This window comes from Malus sylvestris, chromosome 14, assembly GCF_916048215.2.
Source record: "Malus sylvestris chromosome 14, drMalSylv7.2, whole genome shotgun sequence".
Taxonomy (NCBI): domain Eukaryota; kingdom Viridiplantae; phylum Streptophyta; class Magnoliopsida; order Rosales; family Rosaceae; genus Malus; species Malus sylvestris.
In genome coordinates this window covers 1764788-1787477 of record NC_062273.1, presented here as the reverse complement: position 1 = coordinate 1787477, position 22690 = coordinate 1764788, and the positions used below count along the sequence as shown (strand labels likewise).

General features: G+C 37.2%; 3 protein-coding genes across 5 annotated transcripts; 2 read left to right on the top strand and 1 right to left on the bottom strand.

Moving 5' to 3' along the window:
- The first annotated feature begins 3674 nt into the window (after nt 1-3674).
- Nucleotides 3675-5535, top strand: LOC126599572 (60S acidic ribosomal protein P2-1-like). The gene is made up of 4 exons (XM_050265966.1): nt 3675-3840; nt 3929-4022; nt 4745-4977; nt 5314-5535. Exons 2-4 carry the CDS (start codon nt 3935-3937, stop codon nt 5338-5340), a joined length of 348 nt encoding a protein of 115 aa, XP_050121923.1. The 5' UTR covers nt 3675-3840; nt 3929-3934; the 3' UTR covers nt 5341-5535.
- A 1002-nt stretch (nt 5536-6537) lies between these two features.
- Nucleotides 6538-10211, bottom strand: LOC126599571 (monodehydroascorbate reductase-like). Its single transcript, XM_050265965.1, has 9 exons — nt 10046-10211; nt 9615-9686; nt 8854-8905; nt 8603-8683; nt 8299-8417; nt 7992-8211; nt 7761-7879; nt 7557-7682; nt 6538-7234 (listed from the first exon to the last, which is right to left on the bottom strand). The coding sequence occupies exons 1-9, from the start codon at nt 10094-10096 to the stop codon at nt 6770-6772; spliced, it is 1305 nt and encodes a 434-aa protein (XP_050121922.1). The 5' UTR covers nt 10097-10211; the 3' UTR covers nt 6538-6769.
- A 7320-nt stretch (nt 10212-17531) lies between these two features.
- Nucleotides 17532-22553, top strand: LOC126599910 (serine/threonine-protein kinase D6PKL1-like). 3 transcript variants are annotated; one of them, XM_050266381.1, is made up of 4 exons: nt 17532-17757; nt 18753-20748; nt 21135-22026; nt 22417-22553. In XM_050266381.1, the coding sequence occupies exons 2-3, from the start codon at nt 18944-18946 to the stop codon at nt 21976-21978; spliced, it is 2649 nt and encodes an 882-aa protein (XP_050122338.1). In that variant the 5' UTR covers nt 17532-17757; nt 18753-18943; the 3' UTR covers nt 21979-22026; nt 22417-22553. The 3 variants fall into 3 exon arrangements, with proteins under 3 accessions (XP_050122338.1, XP_050122336.1, XP_050122337.1); XM_050266379.1 differs by lacking the exon at nt 22417-22553 and having other exon boundaries at nt 21135-22143; XM_050266380.1 differs by lacking the exon at nt 22417-22553 and having other exon boundaries at nt 18681-20748; nt 21135-22143.
- The last annotated feature ends 137 nt before the right edge of the window (nt 22554-22690 follow it).

The following is a 22690-nucleotide window of genomic DNA, read 5'->3' as shown; positions in this document are numbered from 1 at the left end:
AAAATATCGCGATATTATCGATATTATTGCTAAAATCGCGATATTTTGGATATGTGCAAATCGAAGAAGAACGCCGGAGCTTCTACAGCTCCGGCCGATTACAAACGCAAACCTTAGACTCCGATCTAATTACCAACGTGAAGAGGAAAGAGAGAGGAGTAAGTTTATACCCTTGGTTCGCCATGAAATGGCCGAAGGTGTTCGGAAAGCTTCTCAACAGTCACGGGTTCGCCGGAGTTGGGTGAGCTTTCCCCCGACCTGATCTCGTTCCAAAACCTTGGAAAATTACAAGTATAACACTTAATAACACACACCCAAGCTTCAACTAGAACGAATAGAGTTAAACCCGAAGCTTACCTAACTGGAGAAAATGAAGAAAAATCGCTGGAGGTTTCTGGGTTTCGTCGATCTTGCAGAGACAAGAGGAAGAGAGAGAAAGAAGAGGTTTTGATGGTGATGCCGTCTATGGAACGATGGTGTGGGTGCCGTGTACTAGGGTAATCACGGGAGAGAGAGTGAGAGTGATGAGAGGGTTTCGAGAGAGAAGAGAGTATGCAGAGAAAGAAAGAAAGGGCGTCTTGGGTAGGGGACCGAAAACAAAAAAGTTCTTCCCCAAAAAAAATAAAAAAATAAAATTAATTAATAAATAAATTTAAAAAAAAAACACACCAAAGGGATTCAAACCCCACCCTTTGTCAACCACGCACTTGGGCTTTATCCAACTCGTTATAGATGTGTTTATGATTACATATTCAGCTTGTAATATTTATATGGTCGTTAAGATGTCTGCAAGGCGTGCAAGATAATATTTATTATTTAGGATAAATTTCTATATTTAAAAAAACACTAAGGGGATTCAAACCCCTCCCATTTTACTCCTTCAACACCTTGACCACCATATCACTTATGTTTTTGTGAAAATATGCTAAAATACACTTACTCTACACATAGAGATGACGAAGATAGTGAAAATTTTGAACCTCATAGGAACTCTATATGGTACTAAGTCACTCATGTATCTTACCATGCAATGTATAAAGTGTAAAATATTGTACTAATTCATTATATATAAATGATTATGGTGTGTTTAAACTTCTTTCATTAATTACTACATATTTTCTACACTCACAATGTTTGCCAGCTTGCTAAATAATCAACTTAAATCAGTTAAATCCATCATGCAATGCATTTCCTTCCAATTTTTTGTGATAAACTAATAGATAATTGACTAAATAAACATCTTGCAAAGTTTCAATAAAAATTTCCAAGTTTTTCTTACAATTTCCGTGGTTTCCATATTATTTTTATCGATATCGATAATATCCCGATATTTCCATCGATATTTCCGTGTTTTTGGACTACCGATATTTCCGATATCATCGATATTTTATACCTTGTATATTATTGAGAAAGATAAAAGGGAAAAAAAAAAGAGAGATAAACAATAGAGAAGGAGAAGATAAAGTTTTGGGCTGCAGCACTTAGATTTCGAGGCAAAAAATATGAGATTCATTCTCAATATTTTCTCCTTCGTTAGAGTGACAAAACACGTGTCTCAAAACTAGCCACTTATATGGAGTGGAAATTAAAATTTAAATGGGGTCACATCACATTACATGGAGTGAACCGGCGCTTGATTTCCGGCACTTGAGTTCCGACATAGAGTAACCAGGGCCTCTCTCTCTTCTCTGAGAAATGAATTTGCAGCACTTGATTTCCAGGCAAGCAGTAACCAATTCTTCAATTATCAGGGGAAGGTTGCGATTGCTATTGGTAGGCGAACACAATTGGAGCCCTCTGATTGAGTTGCCAAATACAGATATTGGAGCCCAACTTTTTTTCACCGTTGTTTATAGAAAAATGTTAAGTAGTCCCATATTATACTAAAGGGAGGGAAAACTAAAATAAATTTCAATTTTTCAAGAATTAAACGACTACTTTTAACACAATATTTCAACGAAATACTGAAATAAATTTCAGTTTTTCAGAAATTAAATGAGTACTCTTAACACAATATTTCAACGAAATATGTATCTAGAATCCTGGATAATGCACAGTACAATAATATTTTACTATAAGTAATATTAGGGGAAGATAAATCGAGAATGTCGATCGAGTAAAGGGGTGAATGTGACTACTTGAGCTACAAGTTTTTTTTATTTTTTATCTTTCTATATTCTTGGAAGTTGAAAGTTGAATGCTTCACACTTGACAATCTAGGAATTTAACCATCAACCGCCACATTAAGCATCACTTTTACTTAAAAATAATGAGATTTTTTACATTGGGCACCAAAATCTACACTTTGCCATTGACGAGACCAGCAAAACCACCATGGCAGCTCGGCAGTCTTCAACATTTCCTAGCTCACTCGGTAACTGTAAAGAAGAAGGAGAATCCGAACCATTAATCATCTACGTCATTTTTCCATTACCAAAATGTATGAGTTGAATTCAATCATTATGTGGATATGACTTGAATCGAGACTCACCGCAAATGTGATCTTATAATCTGAACCATTCATCATCTACGTAGTCATTTTTCTGTTACAAAAATTTATCACTTGAATTCAATAAATCCAATATCAATTAGATTAATTATGATCCATCTTGACCACTAATCGATTTTACACAAATGCCAAAAGGGCAATTTTATTTGAACCCATGATACCACCTATTTCTACACTCAACTTACTCTCTACATCCATATTACTTTTAATTAAACTATTAATATCTCTTTAAACCCAAATTTATTACCTAAACTATCCTCACAAACTAATTGAAATTTATCTTTACACCCATCTAAAAAATAAAAACTGAAAATTGGTCTCTCTCACATATTTGTCTCGTATGTAATCCTCTTTTTTTTTTACTGATTTTGCTTAATCTCATATATGTTTCTGGGTGACAACATGGCCATGAATGGTGCTCTTCATTGTAGCCCAAGTTCATCCTTTCAATATTGCGATTATGATTATTATTATTAATCACGGGAGAAGGTCCTTGTGGGCTCACCACCGTTGCTGCAACTGCATGCACATCGTTGATGGCAATCCTTTATTTGCTATTTTTTCTTAATCTCATATAGATAATTTTAAAAAATGAATTTTTTAATCTTATATATGTTTTTACTAGTAATAATGCTTTGGAAAATGTGCTGATTTTGTTCCTAAATCCTAAAAAAAATTGAAATCAAATGAAAAAAAACTTGAATAAATCGATTTTACTTTAATTGGAGGATTCAAACCTTCAAAATCATCATCTATCAGCCAAAAAAACTTGTTTTCTTTGTGAGAGTGTCTTAGGGTTTTAGCTAGAATAAACATACAATAAATATTATGAGATTGTAGGGTTTGATGTCATGCTTGGGTTTGATTATTTGTTGTGGGTTTATTAATAAATTTTTGTTTTATTAATAATTTTATCTTATACTTTATGGTAATTGTACCATAGGATAAAAAAAAGATAATTCACAATTAAAATTAAAATTTGACGTAGAGAGAAGTTACATGAATCCAAATAAAATTTCTCATGACAAAAAAACTTGAGTCGCTTCCTTTGAAGTCTTTCACTAGCAAATATGTGTGTGCAATAATTTTTATTTAATGTTTTTAATGAGTTATTTCTGCATATCGATAATGGTATAATGTTAAAAAAAACCTAGAATGGGCTAGCAGTTACCAAATCCGGCCCAAACCCGGGTCCGTTAAGTGTTGCAATCCGATCAAAACCCTAGCAGCGGCTCTGCATAAAACCTCATTTCGCAGTCCCTGCATCAGTTCGCATTCGGCTGCAAATTTCCCCTTTCTCTCCACACTCCGCAGATCCAGAGCCCTCTCAAGTACTCTCTCTCTCTCTCTCTCTCTCTCTCTTGCTGTGTGTGGATTGGAGAGATAGCCATTGTTACTGATTAATTTGGTTTCTGACAGGCAGAGATGAAGGTGGTCGCTGCATACTTGTTGGCTGTGTTGGGCGGAAAGACCACCCCTACCGCCGAAGATCTCAAGGACATCCTTGGCTCCGGTAATTTTCCTTTTACCTTACTGTGATTTTGTTGCTCCTTCTGTTTATAACCCAAATTATTAACCGCATCAAAGATTGTGACTTTTTGGTTTCGTAGTGCGATATCGCACCTTGATTTGTAAATCCCATTTCTGTATTTGTATTTTCTATGTGGGTTTAGGGTTTCGACCCCTAAAATATGAGTAGTTGTAATGAGTCGACTTAATCTTTGTGAATATGAATGTTTGGAAATGACAAGGTTGGGTTTTCGGGATATGTTATCTTTCGGTGTTGAATTCTGACGATAATGATTGCCTTTTCTGCATTACTGTATGTACAACGGGCTTATATGTCTTTTTTTTCTTTGGTTAAGAAGAAGCAATTGAATGTCTGTTATGATATCCATGTTTCCCAAAATTTTCTGTTTGGCTGCATACGCTTCTCTCTCTGTGATGGCTTCTCGGCCTCATATGGTCTCTAGGATTGGATTGGATAACACCTGAGTTAAAAGTATATTGAAGGTAGAAATGAATGATAATAAAGTGGGTTATCCATTCCAATCCAATCCTAGAAACCAAAGGAGGTCCATGAGGACAGTAGTTTAATAATTGCATTTGAGTTATTGAATGAATATGTTGTCCGTGCCTTCTACTTGGATGTTAACATTAGGGATCATAGTATTGTGTTTGTACAAGGTCAAGGTTATATTAATTATTGAGTCTGAAAACTTGGTATGTTTGCAGTTGGCGCCGAGGCTGATGATGACAGGATTCAACTTCTGCTTTCCGAAGTCAAGGGTAAGGACATCACAGAGCTAATTGCCTCCGGAAGGGAAAAGTTGGCCTCCGTACCAGCTGGTGGAGGTGGTGCTGTTGCAGTTGCTGCAACTGGTGGTGGTGGTGGAGCTGCCGCTGCTCCTGCTGCAGCTGAGGCAAAGAAAGAGGAGAAGGTCGAGGAGAAAGAGGAATCCGATGATGTAAGTTATCTGGATAATCTCATTAAGATTGGTTTTTGTGCTTCAGTTACTGCTAATCCAATTCCATTGCCATTGTTTCTTAAGAAGTATTTATGTTCAATAGCTTCCATCAGTTGTATATGTGCATGACAGCAACCTTCTGTTAGTATGGTCATGTCAATTCAATAGCCATTTGCCTTTCTTTGAGTTGTGGCACATTCGGATGCACGTTCCTTGACTGCTACCGATAGTCTTCCTACTCTGATTGTATCACCAAACACTCTAGGAGACATCAGCCAATTTTTCATCCGTCGATTGTATAGTTTTCTTATATTCCTCGTTTTTTCCTTGCTGCAGGACATGGGCTTCAGTCTCTTTGACTAGAGCGTTTGGAGTGCATACATCCCGGTTTTCACCATTCGAGTTAAATAGAATTTTTATTCAGTGGAATGTATGGTTTTTGGTTCTTAGCCAGTAGAAGACCTGAGTACAATCAAATATGTAGTTCGTTATGGTTTTATGCAATTGTGGTGGATTTGAATCATCATTTCTATCGAAGTTTATGAATGTTTGTCGTAATGGCTTTTAGCTTCTATCATCTTATTTGCCGACTGCTCTTCCAAATCGATGGTTTATATCGCTTAATTTATTTTGGTTACGAATGTTTGATAGCATATTATGACTTGGAAGCTGTATTAGGCATCAGGACTCGGTGCCAAGAGAAGTTAATCGTACCCCAAATGATTTCTTTGATCAGTTTTTTGAGTTATTAACGATGGAGACTGTCATCTGTCTCACAACAAATTCTAACTATTCAAATGCGATACACATTAAGGTTGTGAAAGTCGAATCAATCTTCTCCGGATTTCTATGTCCGGAGCTCGTGGACTGAAAGATCCTAATTGTTCAAAAGAAAAAATACATACGCAAACAAGAGCTCGTGGACTGAGAGATCCTAACTGTTCAAAAGAAAAATATATACGCAAACAAGCTGTTCGGATTCAAATTCTGAATCAAATTTAGAATAATCTTTGAGACATTTTTTCTAAAGGACCAAGTGGTGGTAAAGTCATGGCGGCCCACTCTTATGGGAACCAGAAAGACTTACAGAGACATTTCATTATCCCCATACCACTATCGGGTGAATCTCAGCATCATGAATCAAACCTAGAACAAGCTATATGAAATAAAGACTGCATCCCAACCATTAAGCCATCTCGTGGTGGTTGACAAGATGAAAATGTTGTAAACAACAGATTTGTAAGGGGATGGATTTGAAGAATGTAGATCCTTATTTGGTGGACCAAATTGGATATCATAAGTCCAATTTAATTGAATATTCATGTCTATTATGGCGCCGCAAAGTGTACCATGATTGAATATGAATTTCGGATCCATAACAAAGTAAGAGGGGGGAACTTCGAACCCATCCTTAGACATGGGTTTCCAAGCCATTTCAATCCAATTTAGGCCACTTACTAATAATTAATACCAATATTGTCGTCAATTTGCTTACTATCCCACTAATTACTATTCACCCCCTATAGCACAACAAGTGTCGGGCTTTATTGCAAGAGACGATGCAAAAACCATTTGTTATTATATTGTATTATATTTTTGTCAGAAATTCTTAACACTCTTTAACAACTACAAATGACAATAACCTCTGTAAACTCTGAACAATGAGAAATTCATGCAACTAAAATCCCAAATTACAATATGGAAACCACTCGATGAAAACCAAAAGCAAAAGCTATCACTAGACCTTCATCACAAGCAACAAAACCATTTATTTTTCCAATCACATGAAGGTTTAGATCTTACAAGCGAAAGAGAGACCTTCCGCAGCAAGCTGATCTAAACTCGCAACCGGAGGTTGGGCCTTCGCAACTTTGGCAATAGCCTGGTTTTCCTCCGGAGTGCCGCCTTCCAGAAACGCTCCGACCACCTTCCTGTCTTTGATCCAGTATGTTCCAAACTTCGCCTTTGGTGTCGCAGGATTACTGTCTCCGAAGAGCACGGTTTCACCAACATTGTCACCGTAGAATTGCCATGAAAGATCGAAGGAGCGGGAATAGAAGTATGGAAGGTAGTCGTACTCCTCAACTGTCTTCCCCTCCTCGCTTGCCTTGATGGCCTTTACAGCCTGCTCAGCAGATTTGCGTGCATGATCGACATGCTCAACTCTTCTAATCTCATTGTACAACTTCAAAGGAAAAGTGGCGACATCGCCCACAGCATATACATCCGGAACACTTGTTTTGAAGAAAGCATCCGTCTGCAATCAACCGGCACATATTGAAATGGATGCCATGAAACGTTAACTAAAGAAATGGGATTACTAATCAAATGTTGAAATTGAAAACACGATTAACACTTTAAATAATCTCTAAAACTCGCAAAGAATTCAAGTGATTAAATCCTTAAACCTTCCTTTCGCTATTGTTTACTTAATATGTGGTCAAAACAAGCGCTTATCTGTGTGATTAACCAATCAAGACTACGAAGATTGATACTGTTAAGAACTCCAAGCATCACAAAGAATGATTAAAGATATGGGAAAAGGGGAAGGAATCAAGTGATTTCGGAAGTTGCATAACCTTAATGCCGCCTTTCTCCTCTTCGACTTGTCCCTTGAACAATGTTGTCAGGGGCCTGCCTCCAACACCAACAACAACGATGTCAGCTTCAAGCACGGTGCCATCCTTTAGGTGCACTTCCTTGACCTACATTATAACAAAAGTCAACATTCGGAAGCACAGTTACATCGGATCATGACTACCAAAACAAGCGACTGTATTTACCTCTCCATTTGAGTCAGCAGTAAATCCAGTCGCAACTGTTCCCTTGATGATTTTAACTCCTTTGTTTTGATAATAGCCCTCATAAAAAGCAGCAATACCAGAAGTGAAAAGTCGAGGCACTACAAGAATTAGGAAAAATTAGGGAAATGAGGTACATAGAATCGAAAGAGTGTATTACACACACAACACGCATATACACACGAAACAAAGCTTGACGCAGTATTCACTTACTGCACCATGGTTCAGGGTAAACCATTTTAACATCTAAATTGTTAATTTTCAAAACTGCACCAAGCTCGAGACCAATGTACCCTCCTCCAACAATCACAGCCTTCCCATTCTTCTTTGCTTTAATTGCTTCGTAGAGTTTATCGGCATCATCAATTTCTCTCAAATAGAAGATGTTTTTGGCATCAGCTCCTTTGACACCAAAATCTGTCAATCTTATAACCTACAAAAAAGAAAAACGCATTGATTATGTATACAAGTGGGCAGGACATACAAAGCTAAGGCATCGAAAATTCCTAGAGTTGCTTACAGTTGAGCCAGTGGCAATGACAAGAGTCTGGTACTTGAAGGATTCCCCAGATCCACTGACAAGAGTCTTCCCGGGAAGATCAGCGTTAACTATTTCAGTGTTAAGAATCAATTCTATCCCTGAAATTGTAAATTATGCTTCCATGAGAATAATGCAATCTAAAAGACTCAGAAATGGAAGAGAATTGAGCATGGGACAACGACAAGTAATAATGGTTTTAACCGTCTCTAAATACTTCAGGAAAACTCTCTCCGTTCTCCAATCATAATTGGTATATTCTCTACTGTGTAGAAGACAAACATACCTTTCTCCTTGTACCAGTCAGGAAGCAATCTCTCTCCTCCACTTCCAACGCAGACATGAAACCCGGGAAGTCTAGCAGGAGCTGCAATACCAATCCCAACAGTAAGTTACAATGTCAGAGATTGTGATGAACTTAAAAACGAGGTTGCTCTTCGTTGAAGTATCAGGTGTAGGTATGAATCTAGAGGTCATAGGACACAATTCTGCTTACTTTAAGCACTAAAAGTTTGGAACTAAAGTAACACCACTTACACTCGGGGAAGAGATAAGCCTTGCTGAGTGCAGGACGTTCATAGGGAGCCACCTGGAAATAAAAGAAACGAAATTTAAGAACATATGAGAAGTTACCTATGCAATACCTAATAAAACAAAATTAAATTCTACAGCCATTAGAGGATAACGAACTTTAAACAGCAGTAATAATATGAAGTACAGAAAGTATACAGTTAGCAAGCAATGAGCATCGACATGAATAGCACAATAAAAGTACCTTAACCAAAGTTTAATGTTCATCCCCGAAATTTCTTCGATACGATCATTTCACGGAAATATCAAAAAAATCAGAAAAAAAGATATTTCTGATCTCTTGGAGAAACTCTTAAATTTCGGCTAAAATAGACAGATTTTGTCGATATTTCCGACATATTGGTTAACTATCGACAAATTGCCCATATGATAATCCCTACAGTTTATTTTAAATTTCCACGTTTTTGAGCAAATTTCCATCGTTTCTATCAAAGGCAACCGATATCGATATATCCATCGATATTTCCACAAATATGCATATCGATATTTCCACCGAAACTGATATTTTTTAAACATTGATCATCACTTAAGCAAACAGTCATCCATACTCATGCATACTACCGCAATTCGCATTTTCTATTCTCGTTCCCAAAATTCACAACTAATTGCATTAATACCCCAATAAATTATAACTTTGCACAAAAATATCTCAAATATTCAGTCAACTGCATACAAACACACTCGAAAGCGAGCACTAGAAAACATACCGCCTCTTTGGAAATGACCGCTAGTTCGCCTGGCTTAAGGCCCTGTTTGGCAAACTCCCGAGCTGCATATCCCTATAAATTTCAAAACCAAACACATATAAAGCATTAATAATGATCAAGGCTTCACAGTATAACAAAATTATCACAAAAACAGTTTTTAAAGCGCATAATTATATACAGAAACGCATTGACTTTAAGAACATCAAGTACTCAAAATTTCAAAAATCATAAAAAGAAATTCAAATAATTATACTAGATCTATGAAAATACTTCAAAATTCAAAGCCAGAATTATGTAAAACCTCATCAGGATCGAAAGAAAACTTCGAAAAAAAAGATCGAAAATTCATATTTTGGGGTCAATTCTTAGAGAAAAGCACGAATCAACAAACTTTGATCAAACGGACAAGAATCGATCGCAGAGAAACTTACAGCTGAGACGCCGCCGCCGAGGATCACGTACTTGAAGTTCTTCGCCCCCATTGATAGCTGATCGATAAGGCAAAACGCGCGTTTCGATTCTTCTTCTTCGCTTTGGATGCTGCTAGTGAGCAAGTGAGAGGAATGCGATGAGGTTTTGTGAGCTGGGGGATTGGTCAGCTATTTATAGGGCAACTGGTGCCTCCTCATTGGTCTAACCTCTGACGTCCCTCCATGAAAACGGGATTTTCCACGTGGCGGACCTTAGACCGTTGATCACTGCTGACTGCGCAATCGCCACGACAACCGATCCGATCCGTAAACTGATTTTGTTCTTTAATGTTACTTGCCAAAAGAACTTTCTAACATAATTAAAAAAGATATTGCAATTTTCTGAAATTTCATTTTTAAATGATAAATATAGTCCTCATTTTCCCATAATAATATATCGTTTGATGTCTAGAATAAAAAATAAATATCAACTTTTAATTTTTGTCTGAAGTTGAATGCACAAGAAAGATTGATATAGACGAACTCCTTCCTTCTAATTCTCACAAAAATGGCCGGATAATAATTGAAAGTCGAATTCATTTCTTTGCTTCAACATATATCGAATTGAGTGAGTAACTCAAGCCACGTTCATTTATATTGTGCTTATTAAATTTTTGAAAATTAAATTTACCGAGATAGAAAATACAAAATGATCACTAAAATTTTTTGATGATGACCATTAAATGATTTTTTTTTTATCGCTGAAGAGGCTATTCAATATTTAAAAACCGTTTATGCATAACTATTTTGTCACTAAATAATTTTTCTTATGCGGAATTTTTCTTGAATCTTAGATAGTAGGTCCATGGGGTTTTGCAGTGTGAACACAATTTGATCCTATTTTTCAGAGTCGGTACACAGTTGAAAAGCCCTTGTCTTTTATCATGGCCGTTTTGCTCTTTTATTTATTTATTATTTTATTTATTTTTTGGGTTGAATTACTTTATGAGGAAAATGGAAAGTGCATAGTGCCGGAAAGAAGCCCACGTTCATGGGCCGTAAGTTACACTTGTCCAAATTGCCAATATTAATATTCAAACTATTAACTCAAATAAATTGAGTTTCTTTTCTTTTCTTTTCTTTTCTTTTCCCCCCTTTTTTTTCGTTTATTTTATTTCTTAATTATGGTAATGCTAGTTTCTAGGAATATTTTCTTACGTGGACGACCGGCAAATCGTGGCTAGAAACGGTCGCTTTCCGGAAACATTGACGTCAGCAGTGATGATAGTTACCATCATATTTGTTAAATGTCAATAGCTCATGGATAAAAGGACCCACATCCGTGGCCACCGTTTCAATGTTCTTTTTTGTACAGAAATTGGAATTCGTACGAACATAGTCCTTCTGCTAGCGGAACGCTGTGCGTTTTCTTCCCAAAAAAAAATTCATAAATATTTCTTAATGAAAAAAGAATAATTTTTAGTTAAAAATGATCATTGAAATTTAAAATCGATAAAAATGATTTCTGAGATTGTCTATTGTCAATCATTTTGACTCTTTTATGAGAAATCTCTATCAAATTGAGAGCATTTTCGTCAAATCAACCACTTCCCAGCCATCGTTCATAGCTTCGGTTAGCTTCGGTTAGGGGCGGTGGCAATCCCTTCCTCCTGCCCTTTGTCTCCTCTTTTCTTCCCTGATTTTGCTTTTCCCCCTGCTCCCCACCTCGATTTGGCTTGTCTCTCACACCACAACGGCGTTCGTCGTCTTCGACCATCTCCACTTCGATCTGCAATCACTGTTCATTGCGATTTGGTGCGGCTTATCAGGAGTGTGTAGAGCTCCGGGGTTCACAACACCACCACTTTCTCACTGGCTGCTGCCTTTGTCGGCAACATTGCTCGGGTATTGCCACAGGCTTCTTCCACTTTGTGACTGCTTTTTTCCTTTGTGGCTGCGTTCAAAAAGTTGCTTGCAGCTGGTTGATGCGATTGGAGAGGCATTCGTCGCTTGCAGATCGTGTTGGTTCACTATAGCAGTGGTGGTGGAAGCAAAAGATTAGGGTTTCTTTTGCTAGTTTCTAGTTTGGGCTTGAATTCTTTTTTGTTTAACTTTATTGTTCCAATTTTGCTTGTACTTATTTAACTGACTTTGGATCTTTGTTGTGTAAACTTGGGTTGTTGGTAATAGAAATGTTTACCTTGTACAAAGAAAAAAAAAATCTAGGTAATGAAATTTCCTTTTTTTTTCATCGTAATGCATATTTCATCTGACTTTTTGTTTGATAGTGTCACGTGTTGACAAAGCGTGGCACTTGACATTGTAAATTGCCTTTTTTTTTTCTCTACTCGAATTTAAGAAAGATCAAATCCAAAAGTCTCACACTTCGCAAATTGGTGTTGAGATGAGATGTTTTTATTGCCCAAATTGGTATGGAAAGGCTAATTTTTCCTCTAAATTTGTAAGATGTGGTGGCCAACATGTGACCTCTTCACCCCATTCTGTACCCCATGTGTTGTTCACCAACCAACACTTATTCCTGTTATCACTCTCTTCATGAACAAATATTTTTCTCATCACCCTCAAATGATGATGATGTTCATCATCCTATTTATTACCATTATATGAGTTTAACTTTCGATATCTATGTTGTTGACATTGGACAAATACAAATTTTAAAATTTAAACTCATTAAATTGTGATAAATAAGGTAGTGAACAAAAATGCTTACGCTTTGTAAACAACAGCAGCAGCAGCACTATGATCAAAGCCCAGTTCACTCAAATATGGGCCCTGAGGTGGCGTTTGATTGGGTTATAGTCAATTGGATCTATGAAAATGAGTCAAAGCCCAGTTCACTCAAATATATTACTAATCTTTCACCAAAAAAAGTGTTCGAATCATGTTGAGCTTAGGTTATCCAGAGTCAAAAGCCTGCTTATGCAAATGAAATGAAGGTAAAAGACATGGGAAATAAGAAGAAGAGAGATGGGAGAAATGAAGTCGAATATATTAGAGTTTGGCTTGAGTGCTACGTAACACTTATTGTTATGGTTGTGTTAGCTATTAGATTTGATGTCCTTAACTGCTAGATCTTCTATTTTTAATATCACATATTAATTTTTCGTATCACTCGATGTTTCATTAAAGACAGATTGGATATATAAGTATAAGGCCTAATTGGATTAATAGTCAATGTGATGATAGGGTAGTCGGAAGATAGCCCATATGATAAAAAAATTAGGATTTAAGCTCTGTTGTGAATTCCGTTAGGATTTAGACCCAAAATTGAAAGTTTGAGTTATTTTATCTTAATTTAATGTACGAATGTTTTAACTTAACCAAGTTTAAATTCCGACAAAAATTAAAAAAACCAAACAAACGACACCAACCAACCACTCTACTAACCAAACTTCAATACACAAAAATTTATGTTATTATTTTGACCGTTGGATTTAAATTTCAGCCATTGGGTAATAAAACTCGACCATTAGATCAAATTCAAAAGTTTGCCCAAAAAAAAAAAGATTTTGATATAGACCATTGATAGCCAACATCCAGAAATTGAAAGACGCATATTTGATTTGGATCGTTACCGTTGGACAAGCGGGCCCCCGTGACACATGAGGCCTAACTGTTAGCCATCAGATCCAAAGTCCCGTACGTTTTTTTTATTTATAAAAGGGTGGCCCCCAACATTTGGGTCCGCCAAATAAAAACCCAAATCTGGTTTTTCATTTGGGTCAAAATCCAAATTTGTTAGGTTTAAGTTTTGTTGTCGGATGACAATTTTTAGGTTTGACTCCAAATATTTGGGTATGAGTCGCGTTGTTTGGAGTTGGTCTTAAGTGGCGACAATGATATTTTCCTAAGAGCATCTCCAATGGTGGCTTATAACCTAAATTTTTCTTTTTTTCCTCCCTAAATCCACTCCAACCCAAAACCTGAACCAAATCTAAAACCTAAAACCTAAAATGAAGGTAAATATAGGTCACAAATTTAGCCCACAAAAGTTGTTGGGACCCACGGATGAGAGTGAAAAGTGGGCATTGTTCTGTAGCCAACGGCTACTTTTCTTCATCGGGTGGTGGTGGTAATTGGACCGTTGGTTAATCCAACGGTCCACATTCAATTTTTTTTATATTTATATATTTATTGAATCCAACGGCTTAAATCAAATATAATCAAATCTAACGGTCCAAATTTAAATCCAATGGCTAGAATAATCTTAAAATTTATCGGAATTTAAATATTTTTTTCCAATGGCTAGAATAATTTTTTTTTTTTTTAAGTTTATGTGGTTTATCATGATTTTCATGTATTGATTTAGTGATTTTTCAAAATTTATCGGAATTTAAATATTTTTAGGTTAAAATGTTCATAAAATTAATTTAGGATAGTCTACATAATTTTTTTTTTTTAAAAGTTAATTTAAAAAAAATTAGCCTTAATTCATTTTTTGATAATCTGGGGCTAAAATTTTAGGCCAAAAGGGTTGGAGTAGAAAAGCTGTTTCTGGGCTAAATATTTTTAGGTTTTAGGTCAGGATTGGAGATGGTCTTAATAGATGGTCTCTTCCCATCAACCATCAAAGAATCAAATGGTGTTGAAGTACAATTGATGTCGATCAAAAGAAGAATTATAAAAAAAGGGATCCAAAGCTTAATCATTGTTATCTTATACCAAATCTTTTGCCTAATGGAAGTAGTTAGAAGGCTGGCTTTCAAGTTTCAACAATATCATTTCATCCAAAACCTTTTGATATCCCAAAAGCAAATTGCTTTTTATCTACCAAGCATAGAATAAGGAGAGAAAAAGGAAAGAAAAGAAGATTTGATGGCTTCACTTTAGGTGCCTAAGGACTTGGGATTACCAAATTAATTGGTCACTTTATATGCTAATCATGGCTTCCCATGTTCACTGCTCAAGTTGGGGACTGAGGAGGGGCCAATACGAACACCCACCACCATCCCTTTCGGCCGGCCAAGGAGTGAAGTTGGCATATGTACCATGTGAGATCGATGGCTCCACTTCATAATGTACACTGTTTTATGGTTGTATTTGTACATGCATGCGTATATCGATGGATGTGATTGTTCGCAATGGTTCAATTAGACTTGTTATTACACGATTTTCATTCGTTATTTATGGTTTGATTTGGTTTACGATTTTGGTTAGTAACTAACTATATGACCAAACATATTATTAGTGTGGTCTAGTTTTTACATAATTACGTTCAAAGAATGATCACTGATTCACTTCATAAAAATCGTAAAACTTGAATAACCTGTATCTCTTTCTCAGTCTTTTGAGCGGTGAGATGTCTCGATCCACGGATTTCAAACATAAGAATCTAGAGCGAATCTCATTCCATTTGGACAAACCGACTTCAAATTTCGTTCCAATTCCAAGAAGAAGAAAGATCATTATTGTACTTAGTGTGTGGTCAGGTGTGGGGGTATTGAAGTCGAAAGAAACCAGACGGTCCATGGCCACACAAAATTGTACGTGATTCGTTTCTGTGGCGATTGCAGTAAATAATATCTTCCTGCGGAATACTGAGTCACTGACATTGTATTCAATTATTTACCCTAATAAGAAACATCCAAAAGACATGGCATTTACTGATGCAAAATTTAGTGGTTTGGTCATATCTCAATCTCAATGGGTGGATGGTGGATTCTCAACCGACATGGTACATAAATCATACCATTTTCTTCAATGCTATTTAAACCTAAAGTTGGGAGGAAAAATTTCATATGACAATGTTTTATTTGGATCGCCTTCTCGAACAGTACTCGAATACTCTCAAAATCTTTTGAACAATGTTCGAATTCTTCTCGAAACCCTTTGAGCAATGTTCGAATCCCTTTCGAAACTCCTTTTATGTTTAACAAATGACTACATTAATGGATTAAATTGTTAAATGTTATGGGAAGAAGAATCGATGAGGATCGAACTTGGACTTTGATGTATAAACATTATTAATTTCCGCCAATGGAGTAAAACGTCATTTGCAATCAATCACTCTTATTAATCAAGACTAGAATTACTTGGTAGAGCCCTTTTTTATGGTGCATCCTTGTAACATGGTGGCAACTTTGTTGACACATAATCATGGTAGGGTTATTAGTTACTTAATTAGCAAGTAAATTATGAGATGGGGTTTGACATATGATATTGCATATTTTGTCTCATATGCTTTTCTTTTGACAAACGATAGGATAATCTACATTAAACAACAAAGATGTATTCAAACACAAGATATCAGATACAAAGGCTAATGCTCTTAACCAAATGAACTATAAACGACTTGTAAAGCAATTTTTGTCTCATATCGTTCTTTAGATTAAACCTGTAAAATACACACACACACACACATATATATATACAAATTGCTTAAGGGAAGGGATCCCCATTTTTTGAAAAAAATAGGGATTAGGCGTGGGGCCGACTTCACATCGAATTTCAACGATCCAAACCGTCTATTTTGTTAGTCTCGATTCATAGATCATCCTTACAAAAATTCAATTCATCCGAAACCATTTGTCTATTTAATTATCAAGATCAAATTTCATTTTTTTTATATAATAAAGTATTCGTTCATTTCTTTGAACCCAATTAGATGTCTTAAATATTTTCGATTTAGCTAATATTTTGCAAGGATGATCTATGAATCGAGAGTAACAAAATAGACGGTTCGGATCGTTGAAATTTGATGTGGAGTGGGTCCCACATCTAATCCCTATTTTTTTCAAAAAATGGGAATCCCTTCCCTTAAGCAATCTGTGTGTGTGTGTATATATATAATACAATATAAAATGTTAGGTAAACCATGAATTTGGTTCAGTCAATGTTAATATTAAGTGAACCATCAATTTATAGAAAATACCTTGGCTAACTTATTTGTCCAGTATCTCATGCATTAAATGATTTAAATTGGTTGGGACAAGTCCACGTGCCTCACCAACTTTACCACTATCTACATCGTATAAAAATACAAAAGTATAAAAGTCCTATGTACTTGTAGCTTTCATTCCAAACAAACTAGTTTACTTTTATAAATCAACATGTCATTATGTATATTTCGTTATTAGATAATGTGTTATACGTGGGCGACCAGAATGGATAAAAAATTGAAATGACGTGCGTTTACTCGTTCAAAATTCGCTTACACAAATAATTAAGAAGAATTTTAATGAAAAATTATTGGTACTGTTCATTTTAAAGAAAAATTATTATTTTTCTTTACAAAATCAAACCTAATACTACTCACTTACAACATATTTTTATTATTTTCGTTAAAACTTAAAGTTAATTTTTCTATAATTAAAACGACAAGTATTTATATAGAAAATACGGAGCCTTTTGTTTACCTTCCTTCCCATGGTTTTCTCATCAAGTTTTTCGGTGGACCCGACAACGTATACGGTGGGACCGGGACCCACATTCCTTCAAAATAATCAGTGCAACCAGGAAGGAAAGAGAAAACAGTGTTTTGTTTGTTAGCTCCGCCATGATGCCATCAGTCCTCCTACCGCTTCCCCCCTCCTCATCTCTATCTCTCTCCCCATAGTTGTCACGGCATCTCTCTCAGCACCAACCCCCAAAGGGTTTCCACTTTCTAGGGTTTTTAGGGCTCTCAGAGTTTGTCCAATCTTTCGCCATTTCTCAGATTTGTGATTTGCTCGCCGAATATTGCTCCAATGCGTCTGTAGAAGAAGCACGATCAGGTACTGTTCTTCGCGTTTCTCTGATCTGGGCTTGCTTTGAGCGTGTTCGTGTCTCGAGATTTGAGCCCCTGGAGCTTCAGGAGCTCAATGAAGCTCTGCATTTTCAATTTATTTTATTTTTTCTTGAATTAATTTTAGTTTTTTTTGTTTATTGGATTTGTGTTTTTTATTAAGTTTGATTTGTTTGGTGGGAAAAATTTATTGGTGATTATTTTTTCCTTGGTGATGTGCAAAAAATTATTAAATTATAGCTTGAAGAAAATGAAAGACGGGAACTTGGTGTAGCTTTCATGTAGTTTATGATTTGTTAGTTTAAGTAGAGGAAAGTGAAATTATGGAAAATAAAAAATGCTCGTTACACACCATCAAATTGATTGGAAATCTGTTTCGTGCCGGTGTTACGGTCGGAAAGATATGATTTTTTGTGTGGTGTTGAAAGGATGCTTTGTCTAAAGCTCTTGGGGTTTAGATTGAGTGGCGAGGGAGGGTGGTGAAATGGATTTAGGATTAGGCTAGGTCAAGTGTTCGATTTTGTTCCATTGTAACCGAGTAACGAAAATGATGCTGTGACTAAGCTCTTGGGGTTAACCCGAGTGGTGAGGGCGCGGGGAAATGGACTCGTTTGGATGTGCTTTTAAAATTATTGAACGCACTTTTAGAGAAAATGTTTTTTGGTTCCAACTTGTGCTTTTTCCAGGAAGCACTTTAAGTGCTTTTCCAGAATTTACTTGCATTTTTATTAAGAATTGGTTCCAAAAACATTTTTACCGAAAGCGTTTTCAGTCATTTCAAAAGCACATCCAAACGAACTCATAGTGTTGAGATGTTGTATTGGTTTTGAGTTTGAAATCTTTTTGAGAATCTTGCTTGTTGAAGTCCTATTGTGTGTCACTGAGTAGCTTACTTCTGCTTTTACTAATCAGTGCAAACCAGAAACAACATCTGCTGTTGGGCGACTGATGTTCTTCATAGTTCATACTCTGTTGATATTTCAGGGAATGGATTTTATATTTACCGCAGTGAAAAGACATTTAGCATGATGTGGGGAGTTTAGTTTTATAAGGCACGGAACAGTCTAACTCGTGACGTGATAAACCTGAAAGGCTTCTCAAGGAACTGATCATTGAAAACTTCCTCGTTTTGGCACTTCATTTGGATTACGTGATCAGACTGAGTAACCCTAGAAATGGCTTCGTCTTCTGGTACTTCTGAAATTGTTGAAGCAAAAGACGAGCTAATTACAGGTCAATATTCTCACGGAATACATCGAACGAATCCTGGATTGAGTAGGGGTGAGAAAGATCGGAAGCTTCCTCCTGTTCTAAAACTGGGATACAAGGATTCTCTAGAAGATGATATTAATAAGCTCTTTGAGGCAATCAAAACATCATCCAAGGGTTCAGATCGTTCAAAGCAAGTAGGCACTAGCCCTTTAAATAGAAATGCCTTAAAGAAACCAATTACAGTGGGTGTGTCTCACTCACCAGGGATTGGGAATTCAGAACCGGCGACTCTGAAGCAGGCGTTAAGAGAGCTCTCTATTACCAAGGCATCAGAAATGGCTGCTATGAAACGGTTATCAAAATTGACAAGTCCTTCAAGAGCCTCGGAATCTGGGAGGATCAAGACGTTATACAATGCAGTTGTTGTTCAATCTAGTCACTCTGGCGCCTCCTCAAGTGAAGATAGGGGAAATATGGTTGAAATCTCTCTGGTGCCAGAAGAAAGCATTTCAAATTCTTGCAGGGAGCTGTCTGAGCATCCTCAAATGTCCAAGATGAAGTCATCAAGCCAGAGTGGACATTCTTCTCCTCGATTTGCCATTGGGAAAACAGAAAATAATTCCGGGAGCACAATAGTGCAAAATGAAAGTACTTCCAGTTGCAAGTTAAGGACAGTAGGGGAGCAAACAGTAAAGGTGGAAATGGGAAAGAAGGAGAACAATAAATCTACGAATGACCATATTTCAGAACTTGCTGAAAATGGCCCTTCCAACACCGTGTTACGGACAAAAACTAAGTCGGAGCTGGGGAAGAAAGAGAAACTTAAATCTACAAGTGGCAATACTTCAGGACTTGTTCAAAATGTTCCTGCCAAGACCAAGTTAGCGAATAAGGTATCAGCAGTAAAACCAGGGCGAAAAGTCAAGTTGCATGTAGTACCTTCTTCATCTAGTTTGGTGAATGTAAATCCGGCAAGCAAAGTATCCAGAAATACCGTCCGCTCTGTAAAACAAGCCAGCAGGAATAGGAATATCTTAAAGAAGAAGACAAGGCAACTGGTCTGTGAGAGATGCCAATGTGCAATACAAGGTGCTGGACAACAATCCAATGAAGGTTCTTTGTCTCCCCAGTTTAACGGTCTTGCTAATGAAATAAACTCAAGTAATGTGCACAGCACTCCAGGTAAACCAGGCTTCACCTTGGACAACAAGAAGACTGGCAATACAGGGGGAGCTGGCATCATGAAATCAAAAACGAACTCCAATTCAAAAGAAAGAGGGGAGTTCTCCCAAAGCTCAAAAAGTAGCCAAGGTGATCATAGTAGTAGTACAAGTTTGAGTGACGAGAGCAATGTAAGTGGATCTAGTTATAGCAATAAACCTCACATGTCAAAGGATGTGAGGTGGGAGGCCATCCGTCATGTTCGGTTGCAGCATGGATCCTTGGGCTTGAGACACTTTAACCTTTTGAAAAAGCTTGGTTGTGGAGACATAGGAACTGTATATCTTGCTGAACTCATTAGTACGAACTGTCATTTTGCCATAAAGGTAATGGACAATGAATTCTTGGCTAGAAGGAAGAAGATGCCAAGGGCGCAGACTGAAAGAGAAATACTGAGGATGCTTGATCATCCTTTTCTCCCTACGCTTTATACTCAATTTACATCAGATAATCTGTCATGTTTAGTTACGGAGTATTGCCCAGGCGGAGATCTTCATGTCCTCCGACAGAAGCAAATTGGAAGGTGTTTTTCTGAAGCAGCAACAAGGTAGAATTATTTTAATTAACACCTGTACGTATCGAACTTCTACATTTTGTTTTGGATGCTATTGAGACATTATCTGCAGTCAAGCATTAGGTTACAAGATGAATGTCTAAGAAAGTATACACCTTTGTCACTCACGTCCCCAACTAAAATTATATTTAATGTGTTTTTGCCAGTCAGCTATTCACCTTCTCTTCTCTTTGAGAAATGCCTACATGACATCTTGAATTGTCTTTTTTTTCCGGGTCATCTCTAAAGAGCTTTACTTCAAATTCAATAGAGTAATGGACCATTAGGTTCATGTCCTCTGATCTAATACTTTTTCGTGTATTAAATTAGATGCTGGAATTTTACCATTACAATACTAATTTAAACCTTTTTGCTTTCAGGTTCTATGTTGCGGAAATTCTCCTTGCTTTGGAGTATTTACACATGCTTGGGGTAGTTTATCGGGATTTGAAACCAGAAAACATTCTAGTTCGGGAAGATGGTCATATCATGCTCACAGATTTTGACCTGTCTCTTAGGTGCACTGTCAGTCCAACTCTATTGAAATCACCTTCATGCGATGTTTATCGTGCAAGAGTGTCTGGTCCGTGTACACAATCTAGCTGCGCCGAGCCCTTCTGCATTGAACCCTCCTGTCAAGTCCCATGCTTCAGCCCTAGGTTTCCTGCTGCTGCAAAAGCAAAGAAGTCCAAAAATGACCCTGCATCCCATGTTAGATCATTGCCACAGCTTGTGGCAGAGCCTACTGATGCGCGGTCCAATTCCTTTGTCGGGACCCATGAGTACTTGGCTCCGGAGATCATCAAAGGAGAGGGTCATGGAGCTGCAGTTGATTGGTGGACGTTTGGAATCTTCCTTTACGAGCTTCTGTACGGCAGAACACCATTCAAAGGTATTAACAACGAGGAAACGTTGGCCAATGTGGTGTTGCAGAGCCTAAGGTTCCCAGAGGACCCCCATGTTAGCTTCCAGGCTCGAGATCTCATCAGAGATCTGTTGGTAAAGGAGCCAGAGAATCGGTTGGGATCAGAGAAAGGGGCCGGTGAGATCAAGCAGCATCCGTTCTTTGAGGGCCTGAATTGGGCACTGATACGCTGCGCCATTCCGCCAGAACTGCCCGAGTATTGCGATTTTGAGATCCCGGACATGCCTGCTGCTCAGGAGAATACCAAGTATTTGGAGTTCAAGGCGACGGGAGAGCACCTGGAGTTTGAGTTATTTTAGAGGAAAGTCACAATTTTTAGGAGAAGAAGAAGCTTTCTGCTTGTGCATGTATAATTACCTCTTGAAAGACCTCCTCCTTTCCGGCTATATATATAACTCAGAAATCTAGCTTATGTACATACTCTTTTAAGCTTTCAATAATGCCGCACATATCAGATTCCGAAATTTTGTACATTAGGGAATATGGCGTGCCTCGGGATGGTTTGCAAGCGGATGCTAGCAACAGTCGTCCATGCACAACTATTATCATTTTTAACTGTTTTTGTAAAACTACAAATATTTACTATATTTACTAAACGAAAATAGTTATTAAATGAGTTTTCATTTTTTTTATTTAAAAAACCGAAAATGTATTAAATAAAATATAATTTTCTTTTTTATTTATTTTACTTTTTATTTTTTAAACAAACGATATTAAAGCGGAATGCTATTTTGAAGTGGTAGGTACGAAAACAATCGCCGGCGTCTGGCAGAAGAGTCGGACTAGGATTCAACACCACTGGTATACTGGATTCCCCCCCCTAATAATCCTCTCCATCTCTCTGCCGCCGCCACGAGCATAGTTTGTCGTTGACATCACCATCCTCCACTGCGAGCTCTCACCTGCCCTCGCCGCCATCAATTTGTAGAGGTTGATGGGTGTGATTGATATATACAACGCTTCCTCACTCCGATTAACCGCCCCCCCCCCCCCCCCCCCCGGACCCAGCTG

Excerpts from the sequence above, each read along its gene's own strand:
- LOC126599572 (XM_050265966.1), top strand. The coding sequence starts at position 3,935 with ATGAAGGTGGTCGCTGCATACTTGTTGGCTGTGTTGGGCGGAAAGACC. Across the intron at positions 4,023-4,744 it reads CAAGGACATCCTTGGCTCCG|TTGGCGCCGAGGCTGATGAT; the intron begins GTAATTTTCCTT and ends GTATGTTTGCAG. Across the intron at positions 4,978-5,313 it reads AGAAAGAGGAATCCGATGAT|GACATGGGCTTCAGTCTCTT; the intron begins GTAAGTTATCTG and ends TCCTTGCTGCAG.
- LOC126599571 (XM_050265965.1), bottom strand. The coding sequence starts at position 10,096 with ATGGGGGCGAAGAACTTCAAGTACGTGATCCTCGGCGGCGGCGTCTCA. Across the intron at positions 9,687-10,045 it reads TCGGCGGCGGCGTCTCAGCT|GGATATGCAGCTCGGGAGTT; the intron begins GTAAGTTTCTCT and ends TGAAATTTATAG. Across the intron at positions 7,235-7,556 it reads AGGAGAAAGGCGGCATTAAG|ACGGATGCTTTCTTCAAAAC; the intron begins GTTATGCAACTT and ends GGTTGATTGCAG.
- LOC126599910 (XM_050266381.1), top strand. The coding sequence starts at position 18,944 with ATGGCTTCGTCTTCTGGTACTTCTGAAATTGTTGAAGCAAAAGACGAG. Across the intron at positions 20,749-21,134 it reads TTTTCTGAAGCAGCAACAAG|GTTCTATGTTGCGGAAATTC; the intron begins GTAGAATTATTT and ends TTTTGCTTTCAG.